Genomic DNA, 22121 nt, shown 5'->3' with positions numbered 1-22121 from the left:
GTACAGAGAGGAGTAAAGGACTGTGCCTGCCAGGACCCATCTACCCAGGAGGCAAAAACATGATTGTACTCAGGGTGCCAGGAAGGCTGGAGCACCAAAACCGGAAACCAAGCAAAGCCCAGCTTTGATGAGCTTACCCAGAATCTTGCAATCAGAAATTCTAGAAAGAAGATTTTAAAATTGCATGCCCCTGTTATGTTTTGTATTTTCAGGTGAAAAGTGTTTTTATTTTGAATTTCTTTGAGGGAGGAGGCATAGTAAGCTTCTCTAGGCTCTGGGCCACTGAATGTCTGACTCCTGCTAGGACCCCACGGCCTGCTAAGATAGACCTCTGAGAACCCCCCCCCCCCCACCCCAGCAGCAACACAGGGCACACCACAGGCCTTGTGATGATAAGGAAGCTTTGAGAGCCCGAGAGAGTGATTAGTTCCACTGGGAACAAGGAGGAGCTGCTGACAAGGCCTCCCAGAGGTGGACAGGCTGGGCATCCTCACAGGAGGAGAGAAGACGGCAGGCACTGGGCCCAAGGCCATGGCCTCCTTCTGCCTAGCTCCCCTGCCTCTGAGCCCCCCTGCCCTGCTCAGATAGAGAGCTGAGTGCTCTGTTAGGGGGTCTGTGCCACCTGCACCCTCAAAGAGCATGATGTGGATATTTATAACCCAGAAGGAGGACAAAACTCTGCCCCTGTCTCCACAGTCCTGCTACCTGGGGCATGTGTTGGCCCCCCACGGCTCACCACTTCCTTTGTGTCTCTTTGAACACAGACTTCACAGCGTGGCCACCTTCCCACAGCCTGGTCCTTGCTTGCAGCAGCCAGGCAGCTGTGTGCACATCTGCAGAGAAGGTGAGAAAGGAGTGAACAAAGCTGTCCAGGGGATATTTCATTGTTGTTGAGAGGATGTTTTAAACTTAACTTTTATTTATTAACACAAAATGGTAATGATCATAGAAGAAATTTAAATGTTTCATCTTGCAGCCCAGAAGGTAGTTATAGTTGTTTTATGTATGTGTGGACTTACCTTGAGGGGAGGTATGTCTATATCTGTTTAAAGTACTCCTTTGGCATTGGCATATGTTCACACCCTCATTGGGCCCTTCAGAGTTCCGTGCCTTGGGGCACCGGGATGGCTCTGTTGGTTAAGCATTGACTTCAGCTTAGGTCATGATCTCATGGTTTGTGAGTTTGAGCCGCCTGTTGGGCTCTGTGCTGATAACTCAGATCCTGGAGCCTACTTCGGATTCTGTGTCCCTCTCTCTCTGCCCCTCTTGGCTCACAATCTGTCACTCTTTCTCTCTCTCAAAAATAAATACAACTTTAAAAAAGTTTTTTCAAAAAGAGTTCTGTGCCTGATGTGAATATCTTGATTCCTTCCTCAGGAAGGTGCTGAGGTAGACCAGGGCTGAGGAAAAGACCTTGAGCTAGAAGCCCCCATGACTGGTACAGTTAGATATGTCCCATAGCCCTTGTGGGTATGATGAATGGCTAAAGCTGGATTATCTCTTCTCATGCCTTTGTGGGTTCCCTCAGGGGCCACTGCTCTGGTCTTCCATCTGTGGTTCTTCCTTAGGGACATACTTCTTCTCTGGCTGGTCCCTTCCAGCTCTTCTCCTTCTTGCTTGGGCCCCTTTACCATCCACTTGCCCTCCGCAGAAAGATCCTTTTAAGGACAACCCCACCAGGGGCACATGGGTGGCTCAGTTGGTTAAGCGTGTGAGTCTGGCTCAGATCATGATCTCACAGTTTGTGGGTTCAAGACCCACGTTGGGCTCTGTGCTGACGGCCTGGAGCCTGCTTCGGATTCTGTGTCTCTCTCTTTCTGTTTCTCTGTCCCTCCCCTATTCCCCCCCTTCACTTGCTCTCTTTCTCAAAAATAAATAAATGTTTTTTAAAAAATTTAAAAAAAAAGGACAACCCCACCTGACTACCCTTGACAGGAGCCAATTGTGATACAAAGAAGTTGGGGAGCCTTTGCCCCACCCAGTGGCACCACCTCTCTTGGCTCTGTTGCTGTCACCTTTAGACTTCTCAAGTGTGAGACAACTACCAGCCCTGTGGCTCTCAAGTTCCAGGAGACACATGTCAGTCTCTCCATCATAGTATTTACTCATTGAACAACTATTTTATTGAATGTCTGGCACATGCCCCAGGCCTCAAACATTGAAGAACAAAGTAGACAGAAATCCCTGCCCTTGAGGCATTTATGTTCTAGCAGGAAGAGTCAGACAATAAACAATAAGCAAAGTATATAAGCAAATTATAGAGTGTGTTAGGTTATCAGTGCTATGGGGGAAGAGGGAAAGAAGAGCAGAGCAGGATCAGGGGATCAGGAGGACACGGGGTAGAAGTTGCGGTTTTAAATAGTGTGGTCAGTGTGGCCACACTATTCGGTGAGAAGCTACCATCTTGAACTAGGCCATGTGGCTGGCTGCCTGGGCACAGCCTGAGCACAGAGGAGAGCCTTGGCCTTAAGCAGGGGAGGGGATGGATCTAGGAGGGGCTGGCTTTAGAGAGGAGTGTGGAAAGGTTTTTTTTTTGTTTTTTTTTTTTCCCCAACTAATGTATCTGCCTTGACATGTAATAGGAAAAACCAGGACTTGGCCCTTGTAAGTGCCCCTGGTTGTAGTTTGAGGCACACTTCTCAGGGGCAGGGAGATACTGGCCCAGTGTTCAGGGCTGCAGTTTGTTATACACTTGTTCTGTGACCCTAGATAAGTCACTTCCCCTCTTTGGAACTCAGCTTCCATATCTATAAAATGAGGGTGGTTCCAGCAGGTCCCCGTGGCCTTCAAGGGTCTATGATTCTACTGGTCCCTCAGGAGCCCTTCTGCCTGCAGGAGGGGAACACAGCCCTTCACCTGGCTGCTAGCCGCGGCCACCTGACTGTGTTGCAGCGACTCGTGGACATCAGGCTGGACCTGGAGGAGCAGAATGTGGTGAGTCACTACCCAGAAGATGCAGAGGTGCGTGATGCTTGCTCACTCCCTGCTTTCAAGGAACCCCAGCCTGTGATGCAGCCTGATTTTCCCCTGCTAGAGACTTTCTGGAGTAAAAGGGAATAGACAGAGGGCAGGGGGTGAGGCAGCTTGGAGGGTGAGAACATGAGCAGGGGTGTGGGGGTGGGAGTGAATATATCACATGCTCCTCAAAGTGAGAAAATCAGGTATGGGGCTCAGGGAACCACAAATAACCCAGGTTATTGTCCTGAGTAGCATGGTGGTGGAGAGCTTCAATAGCCCTGGAGCCATGGTGCCAGGGGGGCCTTCTCATCTCAGGGTCTGGCCTCAGCCTCCCTGCCATCCTCATACCTCTCCCCTTGTGTTTCAGGAAGGTCTGACTGCCCTACACGCAGCGGTTGAAGGCAGCCACCCTGACTGTGTGCAGCTGCTCCTTGAGGCTGGGAGCAGCGTGAACGCCCTCACCCAGGTAGTCAGGCCTCCCCAGGACTGATGTCTTCCCTTGGCTACTGAGCTCGCCCTGACCCTAATTGTGTGGGAATAGAGGCCCTGAGGGCAGGCCCAGGGTGTGGTCTTGGCTTCTCCACTACTGAGCACTGTGACAGTGGGCAAGTTACTTAAATTCTCTGAGCCTCATTTCCCAAAATGGAGATGCTATGTAGTTACTTTTTTTACATTGCTGTTGAGGAGTAAATACCCCTCATGGTGTCTGTGATGTATTAGGAGCTCAACACCTGTTGGTGTCTTCTTATTGCTGGGTATTTGGTAGTTCATGAGTCCCCTTTATGACTATTACTTCAGAAAAAGTTCCCCTGTTTTACCTATGAAGAAACTGAAGCTGTAGAGAGATTCAGTGCCTTTGCAGGTAACAAGCTGGTAAGAAGCAAAGCTGAGTCTGAAAAGCCCATTCCCCTGACTCCAGAGCTGATGGCCTGGAAAGTTTGCCCTGTCTGTGAAGGGGCCACACCAGCCCTCAGAGCTGGAGCCTGGGAGAGGCCTCCTCTCTCTCACTACTGTATTCCTTAAGTCAGCTGTTGGAAATTCTCCTCTGTGCCCTGGAAAGGGAGGTTGTAGCCTTTCTTTAGGTAGGAAGTTGGTGTTTTTGTTTTGTTTTGTTTTTGCTTTTTGTTTTTAGATCAATGACCAATAATCTTTCTTGGCTGATTGAATGGCTTCAGGATCTGGAATTCTCTATTTGTTCTAAATTTCAATCAGAAGGCGATAATACTAATAAATAAAAATAATAGCAAAAATAGTTAAAAAGCAGAGGAATTAAAATATGCTAAAAATGTTTAACACAAGAAGGCAGTCAAGGAGAAGCAGAAGAGCAAAAAAGACAGGAGACATATAGAAAATAAATAGAAAAATGGCAAATGTAAATTTAATAATGATATCAATGTTAAAGTCCCCTGAATGTGAATAATGCTTAAAAGTCACAAAACACTTAATTTGCAGAACTTCCCTAGCAGGTAGCACCCTCTGCCCCAGGGTGTTGGGGTGACACCAAGGCCCACCCAGAGGGGGAAAGCACCTGCCCCAGGGCACCCAACTATGTCCTTCCATCTGCCCGACATTGCTCTCTGGTCAGCAGCCCTTTCTCTGTGCCCAGCACAGTGCTCAGTACTGAGAGGGGGCAAAAGAAGTGAAATGTCAAGGCTATCTCCCCAGCAGTAGCAGCATAGGAGTTGAGAGACTGGGGAGGTGGTGTCCAGCTGGCGGTCATTGGCAGGGCTGGAGCTGCCCACTGCACTGGGCCTCGTGCTCCAGCCTTGGCTTGAGGTTTCTGGCAGAAGGCACATTCTATTTGGACACTCCCACCCCTTGCAGGCTCTCTGAGAAGGGGGCTGACCCAAAGCGATTACATTTCCCATTGGGAGGTGGACTGGTTCCCATTCACCCTTGTGCACTCAGCTCAGATAGGACTTTGGGAGGATGACCAGCTCGTCCCACTTTGCCCCATACTGGCCTGGTTTTGAAAGTGAAAGTCCTGGGGAACAGTCTGGGCAGTCTGCAACAGTTGGCTACCTAGAAGGGTCTGCCCGGAGGAGTGGAGGGGTATTTCATGTGAGCTTGTCATTTGGCCAGGGGCGTGCTCTGATTGAAGAAGAGCACTTAGAAAGCCCATCAAGGTGAAGCCCTTGCACTGGCTCTGCCAGGCTCCTGCCTGGGCACGTTGAGACCCACTCCAGCAGGTGTGCACCAGGTGGGGTTTACTCTGTACTGACAAATCTTATTTGTTCCCCTCTTTGATGTACATTCTCAAGTTTGTGAAAGGAGGCACGGAAAAGCTCAGACCACAGTGAGCTCCTCTTACCAGTCACCAGACCTAGGCAAGACATTGATTTCTCCAGCTTCAGGGTTTAATGGGGTAATAGTCCCGGGGTTGTGAGACATAAATGGAATAATGGATCCCAAAGCCCCACTGTGAGGGGCTTTCAGGACATTGCACTGATGCCTGTTTCCCTCTAGAAAAAGCAAAGCTGCCTCCACTACGCAGCCCTTGGTGGCTCTGAGGATGTGGCCCGGGCCCTCATCCATGCAGGAGGCCACACCAACATAGCTGATCATGTAAGTGTGGGGGCTTGGGTTGAGGGGGGTCCCCACTGCAAAGTCTTCATGACCTCACTGGTGAAGCACAACAGGCAGAGATGAGCACTTTAGGTCGTTGGGGTTGGGATGGGGGCCAGGACTGGGGGACCTGGCCACATGAGGGTGGGCCAGATAAGCTTCTAGCTAGAACAGGGTTAGCAACCAAGTTGCATTTCCTCCCAAGTGAATTATCTGCTTGTGTTCTCCACTCATTTACCCATTGGGACCTAGTGATGATCTTTCATATTACAAATCTAGCGTCTTGGTTGTTCATTTTGTCCTGTTATATTGTGTGGTATACTCACAGGTGACAGTATATCCTGTGGTTAAGACATGGACTTTGTCAGATAACCTGGCTTGGAGGCCTAGCCCTGCCATGCACTGAACGACCTTGGGCAAGTTGCTTTGACCTCCCTGGGCCTTTGTTTCTTTATCTATAGGCACTCTTATTATTCCCATTATGTAAATGAGGAACTATCTGTTGTTTAGATTAGAAAGAGGTCATATTGTAGCTGAAATAAACACTATATTTAAAATTACTGTAAAAGCAGTATAACACAATTCTTTGGAATATAGAGATCCCTAATCCCAGCACCCTAGTAAAGCAATGACTTTTCCTTATTCCCTACAAGTTTTCCTCATATGTGTGGTAACTAGGCTAAGGCAGAATTCTGGAAAGGGTGATGCTTATTTGTTTTTACCCATAAAGACATCAGAAGTTTGATTCCAGTCCAGTGGAGATTATGCAGCTCAGGTATCAAAGGTTACGAGTTTTTCTAGCAACCATTTTTATGCCAGATGTAGTTAAGTGACCACATCACACTTAACGGTACCTCAACTGTTTGGTATTTAAGTTGTTTCTACCTTTGCCAGGATAAATGATGATTTTATGAACTTTTTTTTTTTTTGAGAGAGAGAGAGGGTGCAAGTGAATGAGGGTGGAGAGAGAGAGAATCCCATGAGGGGCAGAGAGAGAGATAGAGAGAGAGAAGTGGGGCTCACCCAAAGCGGAGCTTGAGCTCACCCAAAGCAGGACTCAGTATCTTCTAGTTATGATTTGATTTTTTATGTTTAACTCTTTAATTTTCCTAAAATGTATTTTTGTATATGGTGTGATATATTACTCAATAGATTTCCCCTCCAATTTTTTAATACTTCTATGTCAAGTGAATTTATTAAATAATTATAACATTTCTTAGTGCTTTTTCCTTCTTTATCACATATTTGCAGTTTGATATATGATGGGCTTTATATCTGGGCAAGTGATTCTCTTTCGGTAAGTTGTATATCTAATCTTGAGCTGGTACCATATTAATTATTATTGCCTTATAATTTATTTTAAAGGCATATAAAGTTAGTCTCCTTTAATTATCCTTGTCTCTTAGTATAATCTTTTATCCTTTTGTATTCTCAAATGTTTTTTTTCCCCAGCTGAAATTTAAAGTATTTTTTCAATTAAAAAATTAAACTTAAGGATACAAAATCAATGTACAGAAATCTGTTGCATTCCTGTATACTCATAATGAAACAGCAGGGTGAAATTAAGAAAAAAAATCCCATATCACATCAGTAAGAGAAAGTATAGAAACCATATGATCATTTCAATAGACGCAGAAAAGCATTTGACAAAGTACACATCCATTCATGATAAAAACCCTCTGCAAAGTAGGTCTAGTGGGAACATATATCAACATAATAAAAGGCTTTATATGAAAAGCCCACAGCCAATGGTGAAAAACTGAGAGTTTTCCACTAAGGTCAGGAATAAGACAAGGATATCCATTCTCACCACTTTTATTCAACTTAGCACTGGAAGTCCTAGCCCTAGCAATTAGACAACATAAAGAAATAAAAGGCATCCAAAGTGGTCAGGAAGAAGTAAAACCTTCATTATTTGCAGATGACGTGATACTACATATAGAAAACCCAAAAGATTCCATCAAAAAAACTACTAGAGTTGATAAATGAATTCAGTAAAGTCACAGGATATAAAATCAATGTACAGAAATCTGTTGCTTTCCTATACACTAATAATGAAACAGCAGAAAGTGAAACTAAGAAAATAATCCTATCTGCAATTGCACTAAAAACAATAAAATATCTAGGAATAAACTTAACCAAAGAGATAAAAGACCTACGCTCTGAAAGCTATAAAACGCTGATGAAAGAAATTCCAGACAATGCAAAGAAATGGAAAGATATTCTATGCTCATGGGTTGGAAGAACAAATATTGTTAAGATGTCCATATTACCCAAAGCAATGTACAGATTTAATGGAATCCCTATCAAAATACCAACAGCATTTTTCACAGAACTAGAACAAAAAATCCCCAAAATTGTATGACACCCAAAAGAACCTGAATAGCCAAAGGAATCTTAAAAAAGGAAAACAAAACTAGCGGTATCAAGTTGTATTTCAAAGCTGTAGTAATTAAAACAGTATAGTACTGGCATAAAAACAAACACAAAGATCAATAGAATAGAAAGGAAAACCCAGAAATGAACCCACAATGTCATGGTCAATTAGTTTTTGACAAAGGAGCAATGAACATACAATGGGAAAAAGTCTCTTCAACAAATGGTGTGGGGAAAGCTGGACAGCCACATGCAAAAGAATGAAACTGGACCCCTTTCTTTCACCGTACACAAAAATAAGCTCAAAATGGATTAAAGAACTCAATGTGACACCTGGAACCATAAAAATCCTTGAAGAGAGCACAGACAGTAATTTCTCTGACATCAACCATAGCAACTTTTTTCTACTTAGGTGTCCTGACACAAAGGAAACAAAAGCAAAAGTAAACTATTGGGACTACATCAAAATAAAAAGTTTCTACACAGTGAAGGAAACAGTCAACAAAACTAAGAAGGAACCTACAGAATGGGAGAAGATATTTGTAAATGACATATCTGATAAAGGGTTAGTATCCAAAATATATAAAGAACTGATACAACTCAACACCCCCCAAAATAAATAATCCAATTAAAAAACAGGCAGAAGAAATGAACAGACATTTCTCCAAAGATGACATATGGATGGACAACAGACATATGAAAAGATGTTCAACATCACTCATTGTCAGGGAAATGCAAATCAAAACTACAATGAGAGATCACCTCACACCAATCAGAATGGCTAAAATCAAAAACATAAGAAATAAGTGTTGGCGAGGGTATGGACAAAAAGGAACCCTCATGCCCTGTTGGTGGGAATGCACACTGTGCAGCCACTGTGAAGAACAGCATGGAGGTTCCTCAGAGCCTACTGATGATGACATTTGGTCTGATGAATGGAGGCACCATGATTTATTAACCTCCTCAACTGTGGTAGAGTATCAGGTTTACTTGCTAATGCAGGTAGCATAGTTTTGTGCATATGACCTCTTTGGGGGCAAGATTCTCAGAAATAGGGAATTTGAGGTCAAATATCGTGAGCATCTTTCTAGCTCTTGATACATAAGCCGAACCCTTCCTAGAAGTGTTGTGCCAATCTGCAGAGTCACTAGCAGTGTCCAGGCTGCTTGTTTCTTAGTCCTCTCACCCGAAGTGTGCATTAGCTTTTTCGTTTTCTCCCAATTAAAAAAGACCCCAGGAGTGCCTGGCTGGCTCAGTCAGAAAGAGCATGGGACCCGTGATCTTGGAGCCATGAGTTCAAGCCCCACGTTGGGTGTAGAGATTACTTTAAAAAATGAACACCTGGGTGCCTCAGTCCATTACTCAGTGTCTGACTCTTGATTTCATCTTAGGACATCATCTCACAGTTCATAGGTTCAAGCCCCACATTGGGCTCTGCACTGATGGTGCAGAGACTTCTTGGGATTCTCTCTCCCCACCGCTCTCAAAAATAAATAAATAAATAAATAAATAAACTTAAAAAATTAAGATCTTAAAAAAAAAAAAAGAACAACACAGGACCTTGTGAGGAAACTGTTGTGTATCTTGACTATGTAGTGGATACATGAACATACACATGTGATAAAATGGTGTAGAACTAAACATACATGTACAAATGACTACAAGTGAAGCTGGGGGATCTGAATAAGATGGTGGATGTTGTCAGAGTCATTATCCTGCTTGGGATATTACTAGGGTTTTGTAAGATATTACCATTGGGGAAAAGTGGGTGAAGGATACACCAGAACTCTCTATATTATTTCTTAATTGCATGTGATGCTATAATTATTTCAAAATAAAAATAGAAAGTTCTGCCCCGTTAAAAAATTTAAAAGTCTCTGGAAGGACACACATAAAAGCAGAGATTTAGGTTACCGATGGGGTTTAGGAGTAGGGGGTATGAGCAGGTGTGTGAATGCAGGTAGAAGAAAGCTTTTCACTAGATACCTGTGTACTTTTTGGTTCTTTTGGTTTTTATAAATAAAATGTAAAACAACTAAAAGCCATATTTGCTCTCTTTCCACTCCCCTTTCTGACCACATTCCCCCAGATGCGTTTCCAGGACGACCGAGGCTATATCCAGTGTATTTGGTTGTTTTATCTCCATGGCCTTCTGCTTCCTGGAAAGCCCAGACTTGTAGTTCTGGACAGATTTCCAGGCTCACCTGAGTCGTGCATTTGAGCCAGTTTCTAGTTTTTGCCCGTTCACTGTCACAGCAGACCTTTTTGGGGCCTGATTTTTATTTCTATTATCCGGCAATGATCTGAGGCCATTGTTGAAGTTGAAATTCTTATGGTAGTTTTTACCTGTGTTCAAATTTTTTTTCTAGACGTGTTTCAGAATAATTTTTGGTATTTATTGAAATTTGAGTTTGGGATTACATTAAGCTTATAAATAATATAAAATAGTCATCTTTGTAATATGTTTTTTTATACATTTTTTTCAATGTTTATTTTTGAGAGACAGAGCGTGAGCAGGGGAGGGGAATAGAGAGAAGGAGAGACAGAAGCCGAGGCAAGCTTTAGGTCTGAGCTGTCAGCACACAGCCTGATGCAGGGCTCGAACTCACAAACCATGAGATCATGACCTGAGCCTAAGTCAGATGGTTAACTGACTGAGCCACCCAGGAGCCTCTCTAATATATTTTCACTAGGAGCATGAAGTCTTGCCATTTCTTTATGTCTTCTTTTATATCCTTCAGTGAAGTTATATAGCTTTTAGTTTGCCTTTGATATGTCCATTTCCAATTATACTCTACATAAATACTTGATATTTTTTGACTGTTGTGAATATTTTTTTTAATTATGTCATTTCTTGTAGCATTCAATATAGGAATGCTCTATGACTTTTAATTTTACTAGAGTTTTTTTTTTTTTTTAGGGGGTAATAGGTTTTTTAAACCTGTCTAGATATACAATCACATTGCCTACAAATAATTGTATAGTTTAAATATTCTTTTCCAATATCAATAAACCTTTTTTTTTCATTTGCTGGCCTAAACTAATAGACACTGGTAGTGGACATTTTTGGGGTGTGTATCTATGTGTGTGTGTGTGTGTGTGTGTACTCTGTTCTGTAATCTTTTTACACTTAAAATGTGAGCCTGTTTTTCCACCATCAGTGTTTTGGCTTTGTACTCTTCCACTATGTGTGTGTCACTATATCACCTAGAGGGAAGGATGCTATTGCAGTATCTCTACTTTGCCATGTGGTCAGGCATCAGAGGGGACGACTGATGAAGGAGTCTTCCAGCCTTGAGTGAGGCCTTGGATGTGTGTTGCCTTGGAGTGAGGTCTCTGTTCTGGTCCTGGCTGGCTCCCTCGTTCCTTCCTTCCACACATAAACAGTAATCAGGCACCTACCTGAGTATTGAAGAGAGAAACTCCAATAACACAAGGTTCCTGTTAGCTGTTGGGCAAGTCACTTATGTCTTGTGAACCTCAGTGTTCTTGTCTGTAAGTTGAAAATACTAGTAACACCATTCCTATATATACTTCCTAGGTTCGTGTGTGGATTCAATAAGATATTAGAAAACTTTAAGTGTTGTTGCTACAAGGGACCTCAGCAAACATTACTTGCTAGGTGAAGAGGAGCAGAGAAGGGACATGACTTGCCCACAGTTCCACAGTGAGTTTCTGGCATAGCAAGGTCTCAAACTTGGGTCTTCAAGCTCCCACCCACCTTGAGGATCAGTTTTGGGCTCCAGGGATTCAGCCTTTGGGGTTATAGATTCCTCAAGCCACCCATGTCCTCTGAGGAGCAAGAAGGGACAAACCTAGAAGCACTATATTTATATACCCCTCCCTACTTTGATCCCCCAGCACCAAGCTGTGCTGGACAGTCCTGGAGGGACCGTTCAATTGATTCATGTGTTTTCTCCCCCAGCAGGGAGCCTCTCCTATGCACCTCGCTGTGAGGCACAACTTCCCTGCCTTGGTCCAGCTCCTCATTGACGCAGGCAGTGACCTGGATGCCACTGACAATGTAAGTGGTTGCAGAAACCATCTGGGCACCCTCCCAGGTGGGCAGGGCTTGGCTGTAATCTCCTAGCATGGCCTAGAGTTGAGGAATTAATTTTTTGAGCTTGTAAAAAGCTGTCTAATATTTGTTGAAGAGAACATCATTTTATGAACCACTCTATTTTGAACATTTTGGTGGTTTTCAAGCTGTTGCCATGGTCTATATAACACTGTAGTAAACATCTTCCTGTGTTCAACCATTCCCTTTTATTGATTCTATTTTCCTTTGGGAAAATTCCCAGGACAGGGGTGACTGGGGCAGTCTTGTGTAACAAGAAGCTTCTGAGTCCTGAAGTTGTGCTCAGTCAGGCACCCTTTTAATTCCCCATCCCCACAACTCTCCCCCTGACCATCTAGTAGTCCTCAGTGCCAGCATGTACAGCCACTAGTGGTGGAAAACAGCTTTGCAGGATATATCACATACCTTCAAAATTATCAGTATTTGCACTTCAGTGAATTGAGCCTCAAGAAATACATTAAAAGCTCATGCACAAAGATATCTATTGCAGCATTGCTTATCAATCTTCAACAGCAATCTTGCCCAAATATTTAATAAGAGAGAAGTGGTCAGGTAGATTATGGTTATAGACGTAGACTACTATGGAGCTGTTAAAAACAGTGTTTATAATATGTGGAAATGTTATGTTAGGTAGAAAAATGAATGCAAAATGTATATACGGGATGATCTCATATAAAACCAGTAAACCAAAAGCATTCTGCATTAAAGACTAGAAGAAATATGTTAGGATCATTACAGAGGTTGACTTAGCCAGCAAGTGGTATTTTTTCCTTTGTTCTTTCTGCTTTTTGTTTTTACCAAGTTTTCTCTGGTATTAGGCTTATGACTAAACCCAGCTTACCCTCTCCCATAACTTCTTAGAGAAACTTTTAAGGCCCAGATAAGAGTGTACTCACCTTGGAACTGTCCTGGCTTTGAGTCTTGGGCCACTCATACATGCTTTTGTACTCCCCTGTCCCTTTGGCTTCTCCAGAGGCAGCAGACGCCCCTCCACCTTGCTGCTGAGCACGCCTGGCAGGACATAGCAGAGATGCTCCTCGTCACTGGGGTTAACTTAAACCTGAGAGATAAGGTACCTCTCCTCCCAACCAGCCTCCCTTTCAAGCTTTCATGGCTCCCTCTTTGCCAGAGACCCTATTACAAATGTCTCGTGCTCTCAGACTATTCAAGGCTTCCCATCCTTTATATACTAGCTCAAAAGCATCCTCCTCCGGAAAGTCTTCCTGCCCCTCCATTACTTTCCCCTTCCTCCTCTGAGGTCCCTCAGGACTTGGCCTGCCCTTCTCCTGGTCTAGAATTGTGATGTGGTCACCTTCTGTTTCATGGCTCCTCAGACTTTGAGCTCCTTGAGTCGCCTGGTGGGGAGGGGGAGAGGGAGTAGAGGAGCAGGGTCCCACAGCCCCCTAAATATAGGACAGGGGTGGGGAAGCTACCTGGCTCTTTGTGCCTCTTGGCTGACTACTTCCTCAGGTGCTGGAGGTTCCAGACCAGCTGAAGATTTGGTCTGAGGCTGAGAATGTCACAGGCTCATGAGTGGAAGGGGCTTGCACCTGTGGCCCAGTATGGTGTGGGGAAGAATTGGGGGCAGAAATGGGCCCTGAGGCTGATTCTGGGAGGGACTCCCTGCTTTGAGCTGGGCCCCAGGGTAGCTGGCCATATGTAAAGAGGAGCTTCCCAGCTCCCTGCAGGTGCCTGGAGAGATTGAGGCCAGCCCTGTGCCGGAGGTCTGGAGCGAAGGGCCTGGGAGCATGAAGTGGGGAGGGCAAATGGACCTAATGAACCCAGTCCCCTTCCCTGGGCTCTGGTTTCATCTGAGAAGTGGGGCAGGTAACCGCTATTTCAGAGGTAATGTTGAGGAGTTGTGTAGGCTGAGTTTCATAAGCTCTAAGACTTTCTAAATTCTAAAGAAACAAGAGGTGGTTACTGGAATTATTATTCTTGCCTCGTTCAATCCTTCCCCATGCCCAGAAAACTTTTCTGCTTTCCGGTGTAGACTGCTGGAAACTGCTTTCCTTGGGCAGGAATGTTTGCAGTCAGTACTAGAGGCTACCCTATGCCCCACCTGTAGCAACTTTGGCTTCCATTCTTACTTCTTACTTGCAGCAAGGGAAAACTGCCCTGGCAGTGGCCGCCCGCAGCAACCACATCAGCCTGGTGGACATGATTATAAAAGCTGATCGCCTCTACAAATGGGAGAAGGTACTGAAGGCCCTGCACTTGGTCTCTCCATGTTGCAAAGGGACTGTGTGGGCTTGGCTCTAGGTGGGGCTGGCTTTGAACCCCAGCCCTGACCAATTCAGGACCACCCCCAGTTTCTGAGGAGGTGATAATCCCTGCCTTACCTAACACCAGGGTTGTTTGTGAGCATCTGGAGATGAGTGAGCACCTAAACCACACTGAAACAAAGCAGACTGAGGTCCATGCCAGTGTGGAGATGTTACTGGACTCTGTTACAGGCCCTGGTTGATGGATTCATGTGTGCATGCCGGCATGCATGAATAAAGAGATGGCAAGTTGGTTTTAGCTCACTGCCATCTTCAGGTGATTGGAATTGCTGTTCGGGGTGTTCTATTCAGGCAACTTTCTGAGCCCAGAAGGAAAGTGTGCTGGGATTAATTAGTGATGTCTGCTGAAGAATTGGGGAAGAGTAGCAGGTGTTAAGGCCATGCTTTTCCAGTCCTCAGGAAATGGGGGTGGGATGGGTTTTTTTTGGACATCTTTGAAGGTTGTTTTTGTATACAGAAAACAATTTTTGCATTTACTTGAGTTTTAAAAATTAATACTAAATTTATTATGAATTTTAAAACCTAGTTTTTCTTAAACTTTTAAAATCAGTTTATAAATCTTTTTTTTTTTTTAATGTGTATTTATTTTTGAGAGAGATGGAGACAGAATGAGAGTGCGGAAGGGGCAGAGAGAGGGAGACACAGAATCTGAAGCAGGCTCCAGGCTCTGAGCTGTCAGCACAGAGCCCGACGCGGGGCTCGAACTCACGGACCGTGAGATCATGACCTGAGCCGCAGTTGGATGCTCAACAGACTGAGCCCCCCAGGCGCCCCTCATGTTATAAATCTTATTCCATTTATACAGCTACTATATTTTAGGAATTTTAGGAATTTCCACTTTCAAGGAAGCCTTTTGATTAATGTTTGGATCCATGTTTAAACTTAGTTAATTAAACTATCTTAAACATTCTAAACTGAGTGAATAATAGATTTTTAAAAGTACTTTGAATGCTTCCTAAATTCTTAAGTTATCTTAGTATATCCAGTAAATTAAACCTATAAATAAAGTAAGTCTCAAATATCTTTAACATTTCAATATTGTTTGCAAACTGAGTAAACTTCTCTTATACCTCTCAAATTAAAAAAAAAAATCACTATTCCAAAATTAGTTACTAACACATTTCAATAGCAATCGTAAGATATTCTCTTTCATGGACATGCTAGATTCTCAAAAACATAGCCCCTTTATGTCCAACAGGTTACTCCTCAATGTAACCCCAAAATATTAATACCAAGGGCGTGATTAACTGATTCATCTCTGTGCGTAATTCTAACACCTCAGACTTCAAAAGTTCTCAACGTCAAGGTGGCGGGGTGGTTAGAATCACAGCCTGCCCCCCACTCCCACCCTAAGGCCAGTTCATTCAGAATCTCTGGTGTGGGAACCAAGCATCAGTAGTTCTTAAAGCTCCTGGATGATCCCAATGTACAGATGCGGCTAAGAACACTGCTCTGAGGAACCACCCACATGAGAACCAGTCTCCCTGGTCACCATGTCATAGGTGACTGAACATTGTTGACCAGGATGTAAGATTTGCAGCTGCAGACACCAGAACTCACCTGAGCTTTTTAACAACCAGAACTCTGTATCCACATCCTTTAGAGGGGCTTACTTAGGCTTTTGTGGGTTTAACCGATGCTATCACATAGTTCTTTTATAACTTCTCATTTTATCACCTGCTTTGCATAGAAAGAATTCTGTAACCCCGCCCTTCACTACTTGTTGAGATTCTGCAAATCTGCTTAAGTACCTGATCCTTGGCTTGACTGGTGTTAGCCACAGCTGCTGAGTCCTTCTGCTGGCACTTGTGCTGTGAGAACACAGAGAAAAGAGAGGAATTGGGAAGGCATCCTGGAAGAGATGGCATGTAGATGGTCTCTTGACTGTGGTGATGGGGTTGAGGGACAGGGAGGTGAGAAAAGGAGTTCTGGATGGAGGAACAATGTGAGCAGCTGGGGGTCTAGAGGTCAAAGCAAGGCACAGAGTGAGAAACCAGAAACCCCAGGCCTGTGATGATGCCAGTACCCCATCCAGGCTCCCGAGGGAGAGCCTGGCAGGGATGTCCCCCCTGGTGGCAGCTGCACTTTTGGGATCTGCCCCACAGGATCACGTGTTGTGCAGGGACCCCAGGGATCCCTCTGGGAAGAACTTGACCTTTAAGCAGGACCATCGGCAGGAAATGCAGCAATTCCACTCTGTGCTGTGGCGACTGGCTTCCAGGCATCTGCGGCCTCAAGAGTGGAAGAAGCTTGCGTATTGCTGGGAGTTCACCGAGGCCCACGTCCATGCCATCGAGCAGCAGTGGACAGGTACCACCCGGCCTCTCCCCACCCCAGAGCAACCAGTGGGTGGAAGGGGGGCACTTGTGTGTTCAGTTTTATGCATTTCTGGGGGAAAAGCCAGTGCAACCTGGCAAAGTTGGATGGCAAGCCACATGTCATCGCCAACATCCCGTGTGCTCCTCCATCCTTCCAGGCCTTTGCTCAGGCTGAGCCCTCTGCCTCTCCCTCTCCCTTGACCTGTGAACCTCACATTCTTTGTGAATGAGCTCGTCATTCACACAAACTAAAGGCACTCTCCATAAAAGGTAGAGGACCAGCTCTTGCCACCAGTATTTAACGTCTACTTGGAAATGTTGGCTCTGGTACTAAGGGAGAAAACAGAAACAGAAATAAAGACTGAAAATATTGGAAAGGAAGAGAGATTTACTAACTTCAGGTGCTATAATCCTATACATGAGCAGTCCAGAAGAATCAGCTGAAAAACTTAGCATAAAATAATTCAGTGAAATGGCTAAAGATATGATAAAGTATACAAACACCATAGTATTCCTATGTACTATCAGTAAGTGGGGAAAAATATATAGGGGTATTTTTGAAAAGATATTCCATTTACAATAGTGTTTCTAAAAAGAAGTATGAATGGCATATGAGTAAAACAGTAAAAATTAGTTCAACTATTAAAAAAAGACTTGGGTAAGTGGAATGACATTCTGTATTCTTGGCTAGAAAGTGTCAGATAGACATTGGTTTTTCCCAAACTAGATTAAAAATTTGAATCAGTTTTTTAAAAAGTTTTTTTTTAATGTTTATATATTTTATTTCATTTTTAAAACTTTTAAATTAAGTTTATTTATTTATTTTGAAAGAGCAAGCAGGGTAGGGGCAGAGAGAGAGAGAGGAGAGAGAGAATCCCAAGCAGGCTCTGCACTGTCAGCACAGAGCCCAATGCGGGGCTCAAACTCATGAAACTATGAGATCATGACCTTAGCCAAAATCAAGAGATGCTTAATCGACTGAGCCACCACCCAGGTGTCCCCAAAATTGATTGTTTTAATCAAATCAAATCAAAATAGAAAGTTTTTGAAACTTGACTAAAGGATTCTAGAGTTCACTTGAGAGAATAAAGAGGGAATATTTAAATGAATATTCTGGGGGGAAAAGTGAAGAAGGTCTAATCCAACCAGACCCAACCTTTTATAAAGCTCCAATAAAGCATAGACAGATACCTGACATATGTTTTCCCAAACATAAAAATATGCACACCAGTTAGTGAAATAGAGCAGGGAGTCCAAAAGTAGCATCTATGATGGATAAGAACTTTCACAGATGATAAAGGAGTACTGGTAAATTATGGGGCTGGGGTGAGGAATAGTGAATAAATGGGTCAAATGAAACATCTACACCAAGGGCAGCACCATGAGGAAGTGCGTGCTGAATGTGCCAGTGAATGGACTGATTCGGCCCTGATGGCTGTGCCCAAACATGTGTGTCCCCGACTGGGAGAGCAGACCTTGTCACAGAGTTTAGTAACAAGTTAACGCCCTCCTCCGGCACTGAAGAGTGTGGGCAATTATTTTCAAACATGGCTGTACATTGGAATTACCTGGGAAGATGTAACACTGCTTAGCGCCCAGGCTGCACCCAGACCCAAGTAGGTTGGAATCTCTGGGGAGGGTAATGGAACCCAGGTGTCACTGTTTTCTAAGACTTCCCAAGGGTTTCCAATGAGCAGTTACAGCTAAGAATCACTGGTGCAGGGGAGAGAACATGGCCACCTGTGTCTCGCACTATGCTGGTTTTCTCATCTGTAAAATAGGGCTGCTAGCGTGCAAGGCACAGATGAGCAGCCAGAGATGAAGGGAACAGTCGTGTGCATCATGGAATCACAACAACAAGTGCCAAATCTTTCTCTCTTCAGAGCAACACCAACAGGATGCATGGTGGATGCTCAGGAGAAAGCCTGGGGTTGGGGACGTTCTAGGATACAAAACCTCCACCCTCACCCCATCTGAGGCTGTCTCTTCCCTCCTCTCCCCATCTCTGGGCTGAGCTCCACCGGAGCTTGGAAAAGGGCCTCTTGGCTCTTTCCCACCTGGACATGTGTACTACAGACATCTGCTCAGACTTGGCTCCTTCTCTTTCTCTCCTCATGGTCCTCAGGCATCAAGAGCTACCAGGAGCATGGCCACCGGATGCTGCTTATCTGGCTGCATGGTGTGGCCATAGCCGGTGAGAATCCCAACAAAGCACTGTTCGAGGGCCTCGTGGCCATTGGCAGGAGGGACCTGGCTGGTAAGAGTGTCCTCTGCTCAGGGCAATACTGGGCCCCAGAATCAGAGCTGCATGGCCCACCTTGGAGTGTGACAGGGTCCCCAAAGTTCTGCCCAGGCCATAATGCTGTGGGGCAGCACCTTCCAGATTGCTGGTCCTAGCCTTGTCTACTGGAATTCAGGCAGAGCCCTGAGCAAACCACAGTACCTCCTGGCCCCCATTTCCCCATCTGTGCCATGAAGGTTTGGGCTCAGATGATGCCTGCAGCTTTCACAGCCCCAAAGCCACTGGTGTTATCATCTCTGGCCCTCTGTACTTTGATTTTTGTTTTTGTTTCTAGTTTAAAATAAGGCTGGAACAGCCTATAGACTTCTTTTTTCACAAGCAGTAATATATATAGGCCAGAAGTAGCTTAATATGAGTTGAACCAGTCAGAGCTGGTCAAATAAATAAAATATCTGAGGCCATCACGACCTTTTGAGTCTGTCAATTCCAAAAGCCTGGTTTGAGATTCAGGGCACCCTGTGGAATCATCAGGCAAGCGAGATAAAAGGTTCAGTACTAATCCCTCATTAAAAACAAAATCAGCTCATGATGAAAGAACCTTAAATACTGTAATACACGTCCCTGGCATGGTGCATTACGGGGCTACCACAGGACAGGGTGTTAGGCGGTCACCAATAATAACGAAGGCTAGGTTAGTCACGCACCAACAGTAAAAACATGGGTAGCATGTTATTGAGAGGAAAAAGGAAAGCCCCCCTTTGTAATATCTCACAGCTGCTGCAGGCAAAGTGGGAAACAGTCACTTCAGAGTGGAGGAATTAGGGATGACTTTTTCTTTTTCAAAACGTTCTTAAATATTATTGCTCTATCTTTTTTTTTTAACACAAACTCTCGCAGGCAATTAAAACATTTTTAAAACCAGCTCTGTGAGGCAGAGCTTAGGCAACGTGAAGCAATAGGATTCTTCTGTCTTGCAGAAAGCATCAGGAAGAAAGCAAATGCTGACCCGGGTACCCCCAGGAGGTGTACAGCCATGTAACTGGAGAGGCCAGACCTTCAGGGGCATGGAGACTCAGAATGGGGGCCCCTGAACAGAAGAGGACCACCATTTAAGGGCTTTTAAAAAATCACTGTTAACAGACCTCCAGCTGCTTGTACTGAAACACCCAGCCCTGCAGGACCAGCAGGCACTGTTTGTAATCTCTTTCACAGGGGTTAGTCCAGGGGCCAGTTCAGGTTTTGCAGGTAATCCCTTCCCACAGGTGCAGTCCTTTGCAGCTCTTGGAGCATCACAGCAGTCCCCTGAGATGCAAGGGCCATCTTTTCAGAAAGGACACTGAGGCTCAGAATGGATAAGCAGCTAATCGGCTGTTGAGGTCAGGTGCCAAACCCAGCATTCCTGTCTCCCCAACCTGGCAAAAGGACTCCAACTGTCACTTACAAAACGGACCTCCTTTAACTCATTCACTGGCTTTTAATGAATGCTGTGCTTACAAAAACAGTGTTTCTGTTCACAAGCTTATCTATATGCTTTGACAGTTCTAAGAGGTACACACATTCTTTTTTTCCCATTTTGTTTAGAAATTTAATTTTAAAAATTTAGTTTTATTATTTTTTTTTTTGAGAGAGAGAGAGAGTGCGCGCATGCATGGGAGACAGGGAGAGAGAGAATCCCAAGCAGGTTCCATGCTCGGTGCACAGCCCCACGTGGGGCTCAATCCTACAACTAAGATCATGATCTGAGCTGAAATCAAGAGTTGGATGCTTAACCGACTAAGCCACCCAGGCACCCCTAGAATTATTTTTAACTTTAAAATTTTATTTTGAAATCATTTCAGACTTACAAAAACATTGCAGAAACAGTATGAAGAATTTCTGAATATGCTTCACAATACAGCTTCCCCAAATATTACCATCTTACGTAATCACAGTATAATTTTCAAAACCAGGAAATTAACACTGATACCATACTATTAACTCATCTTCAGACCTTATTCCAATTTTGTTAGTTGAACCGTTCATGTCCTTTTTCTGGACCAGGATCCAGTCCAGAATCACACCTTGCATTTAGTTGTCATTCTTTTTTTTTTTTTTTTTAAGTTTATTTATTTTAAAAGACAGAGAGACTGCGTGTGCACAGGGAGGGAGGGGCAGAGAGAGAGGGAGAGACAGTCTCCACACCCTCAGCTCAGAGCCTGATGCAGGGCTTGAACTCCTAAATTCAAGACCTGAGCCAAGATCAAAAGCTGGATGCTTAATCAACTGAGCTACCCAGGTGCCCCAGGGACCCCTGTCTTAGAAAAACTCCCCACAGAGTTATCCACTGGGTCTGAGTCTCAGGAGGGAGAGACAGAATAAAAACTGTTAAGAGCTGAAAGGGGCTTCAACCGTCACACATGGCCAGTGGGAGGTCACAGTCGAACAATCCTCTGAAAGGCAGGCGGCATTGTATCTACCAAAATTACAAATGCATTTGCCCTTTGACCCAGCAATCCCACGTGGAGGAATTTATCCTACAGATAAACCTGCAAACATTAGATACCAAGACCAATGCAAGTTAATATGGCAGAAATTGCTGGGCAGAGGGGTGTATGGGAACTCTGTGCTATCTGCTCAGATTTTTATTTTTACTGTTAACATTTTTGAGAGACAGAGCGTGAGTGGGGGAGGGGCAGAGAGAGAAGACACAGAATCCAAAGCAGGCTTTAAGGTCTGAGCAGTCAGCACAGGGCCCAACGCGAGGCTCAAACCCACAAACCATGAGATCATGACCTGAGCTGAAGTTGGACACTTAAGTGACTGAGCCACCCAGGCATCCCTGCTCAGGTTTTATTTTTAACTGTTTTTAAAAATAAAGCCTATTAACAATTTTTAAAAAATACCTGAGGCTTATGAAAAGAAAGAAAAAGAGCCTTTGAAACCAACCTATTTTACACACAATCACCTATAGGACTGAGGCTGCACAGTCACAGCATGGTTTGGATCCCCAGTGCAGCATGTGGCCTCTATGCCCTTCCTCTTCAAGTGCTGTGTTGAGGGGGAGAAATCTTCTCTTCTATATATTCCATTTAGGAAATGTATTTTGTACCACATGGGATTTAGACTATTTATCTGGATGAATTTTGTGAAATGGATTTTGTGTTTTGAGACAAAAAAGCAAGTTCTTAAAGAAAATAAAATTGAAATGTTGAAATACATCTTTCACATTCAATATGGTTTTTTTGTTTGGGAGAAGTATGGCAAAATTTCAAGTCAGACAAGCTGTTGTGGATTGGTTGTCTGTAACCACACCACTCAAC

General features: G+C 44.2%; 1 protein-coding gene and 1 long non-coding RNA gene across 11 annotated transcripts in view; one reads left to right on the top strand and one right to left on the bottom strand.

The window, feature by feature from the left end:
• ANKDD1A (ankyrin repeat and death domain containing 1A) overlaps positions 1–19954 on the top strand; it is a 36738-nt gene extending 16784 nt beyond the window's left edge. For 2 of the 10 annotated variants that reach the window (XM_053223877.1, XM_027067513.2), the window contains 9 exons: positions 2818–2934; positions 3326–3424; positions 5425–5523; positions 11825–11923; positions 12951–13049; positions 14081–14176; positions 16368–16572; positions 18706–18837; positions 19800–19954. In XM_053223877.1, the coding sequence (XP_053079852.1) occupies positions 2818–2934; positions 3326–3424; positions 5425–5523; positions 11825–11923; positions 12951–13049; positions 14081–14176; positions 16368–16572; positions 18706–18837; positions 19800–19861 (1008 nt within the window). In that variant the 3' untranslated portion in view covers positions 19862–19954. Of the gene's footprint in view, positions 1–2817; positions 2935–3325; positions 3425–5424; positions 5524–11824; positions 11924–12950; positions 13050–14080; positions 14177–14277; positions 14289–16367; positions 16573–18705; positions 19520–19799 lie in introns of those variants that run through there. The other 8 variants (XM_053223882.1, XM_027067518.2, XM_053223876.1 and 5 more) reach the window with 8 other exon arrangements.
• Positions 364–16386, bottom strand: LOC113601844 (uncharacterized). The gene is made up of 3 exons (XR_003423129.2): positions 16014–16386; positions 12874–12988; positions 364–833 (listed from the first exon to the last, which is right to left on the bottom strand). It is a non-coding gene; the product is annotated as an uncharacterized LOC113601844 (long non-coding RNA).
• Positions 19955–22121: the final 2167 nt, after the last annotated feature.

This window comes from Acinonyx jubatus, chromosome B3, assembly GCF_027475565.1.
Source record: "Acinonyx jubatus isolate Ajub_Pintada_27869175 chromosome B3, VMU_Ajub_asm_v1.0, whole genome shotgun sequence".
Classification (NCBI taxonomy): domain Eukaryota; kingdom Metazoa; phylum Chordata; class Mammalia; order Carnivora; family Felidae; genus Acinonyx; species Acinonyx jubatus.
This window is presented reverse-complemented; position numbering and strand designations above follow the sequence as displayed.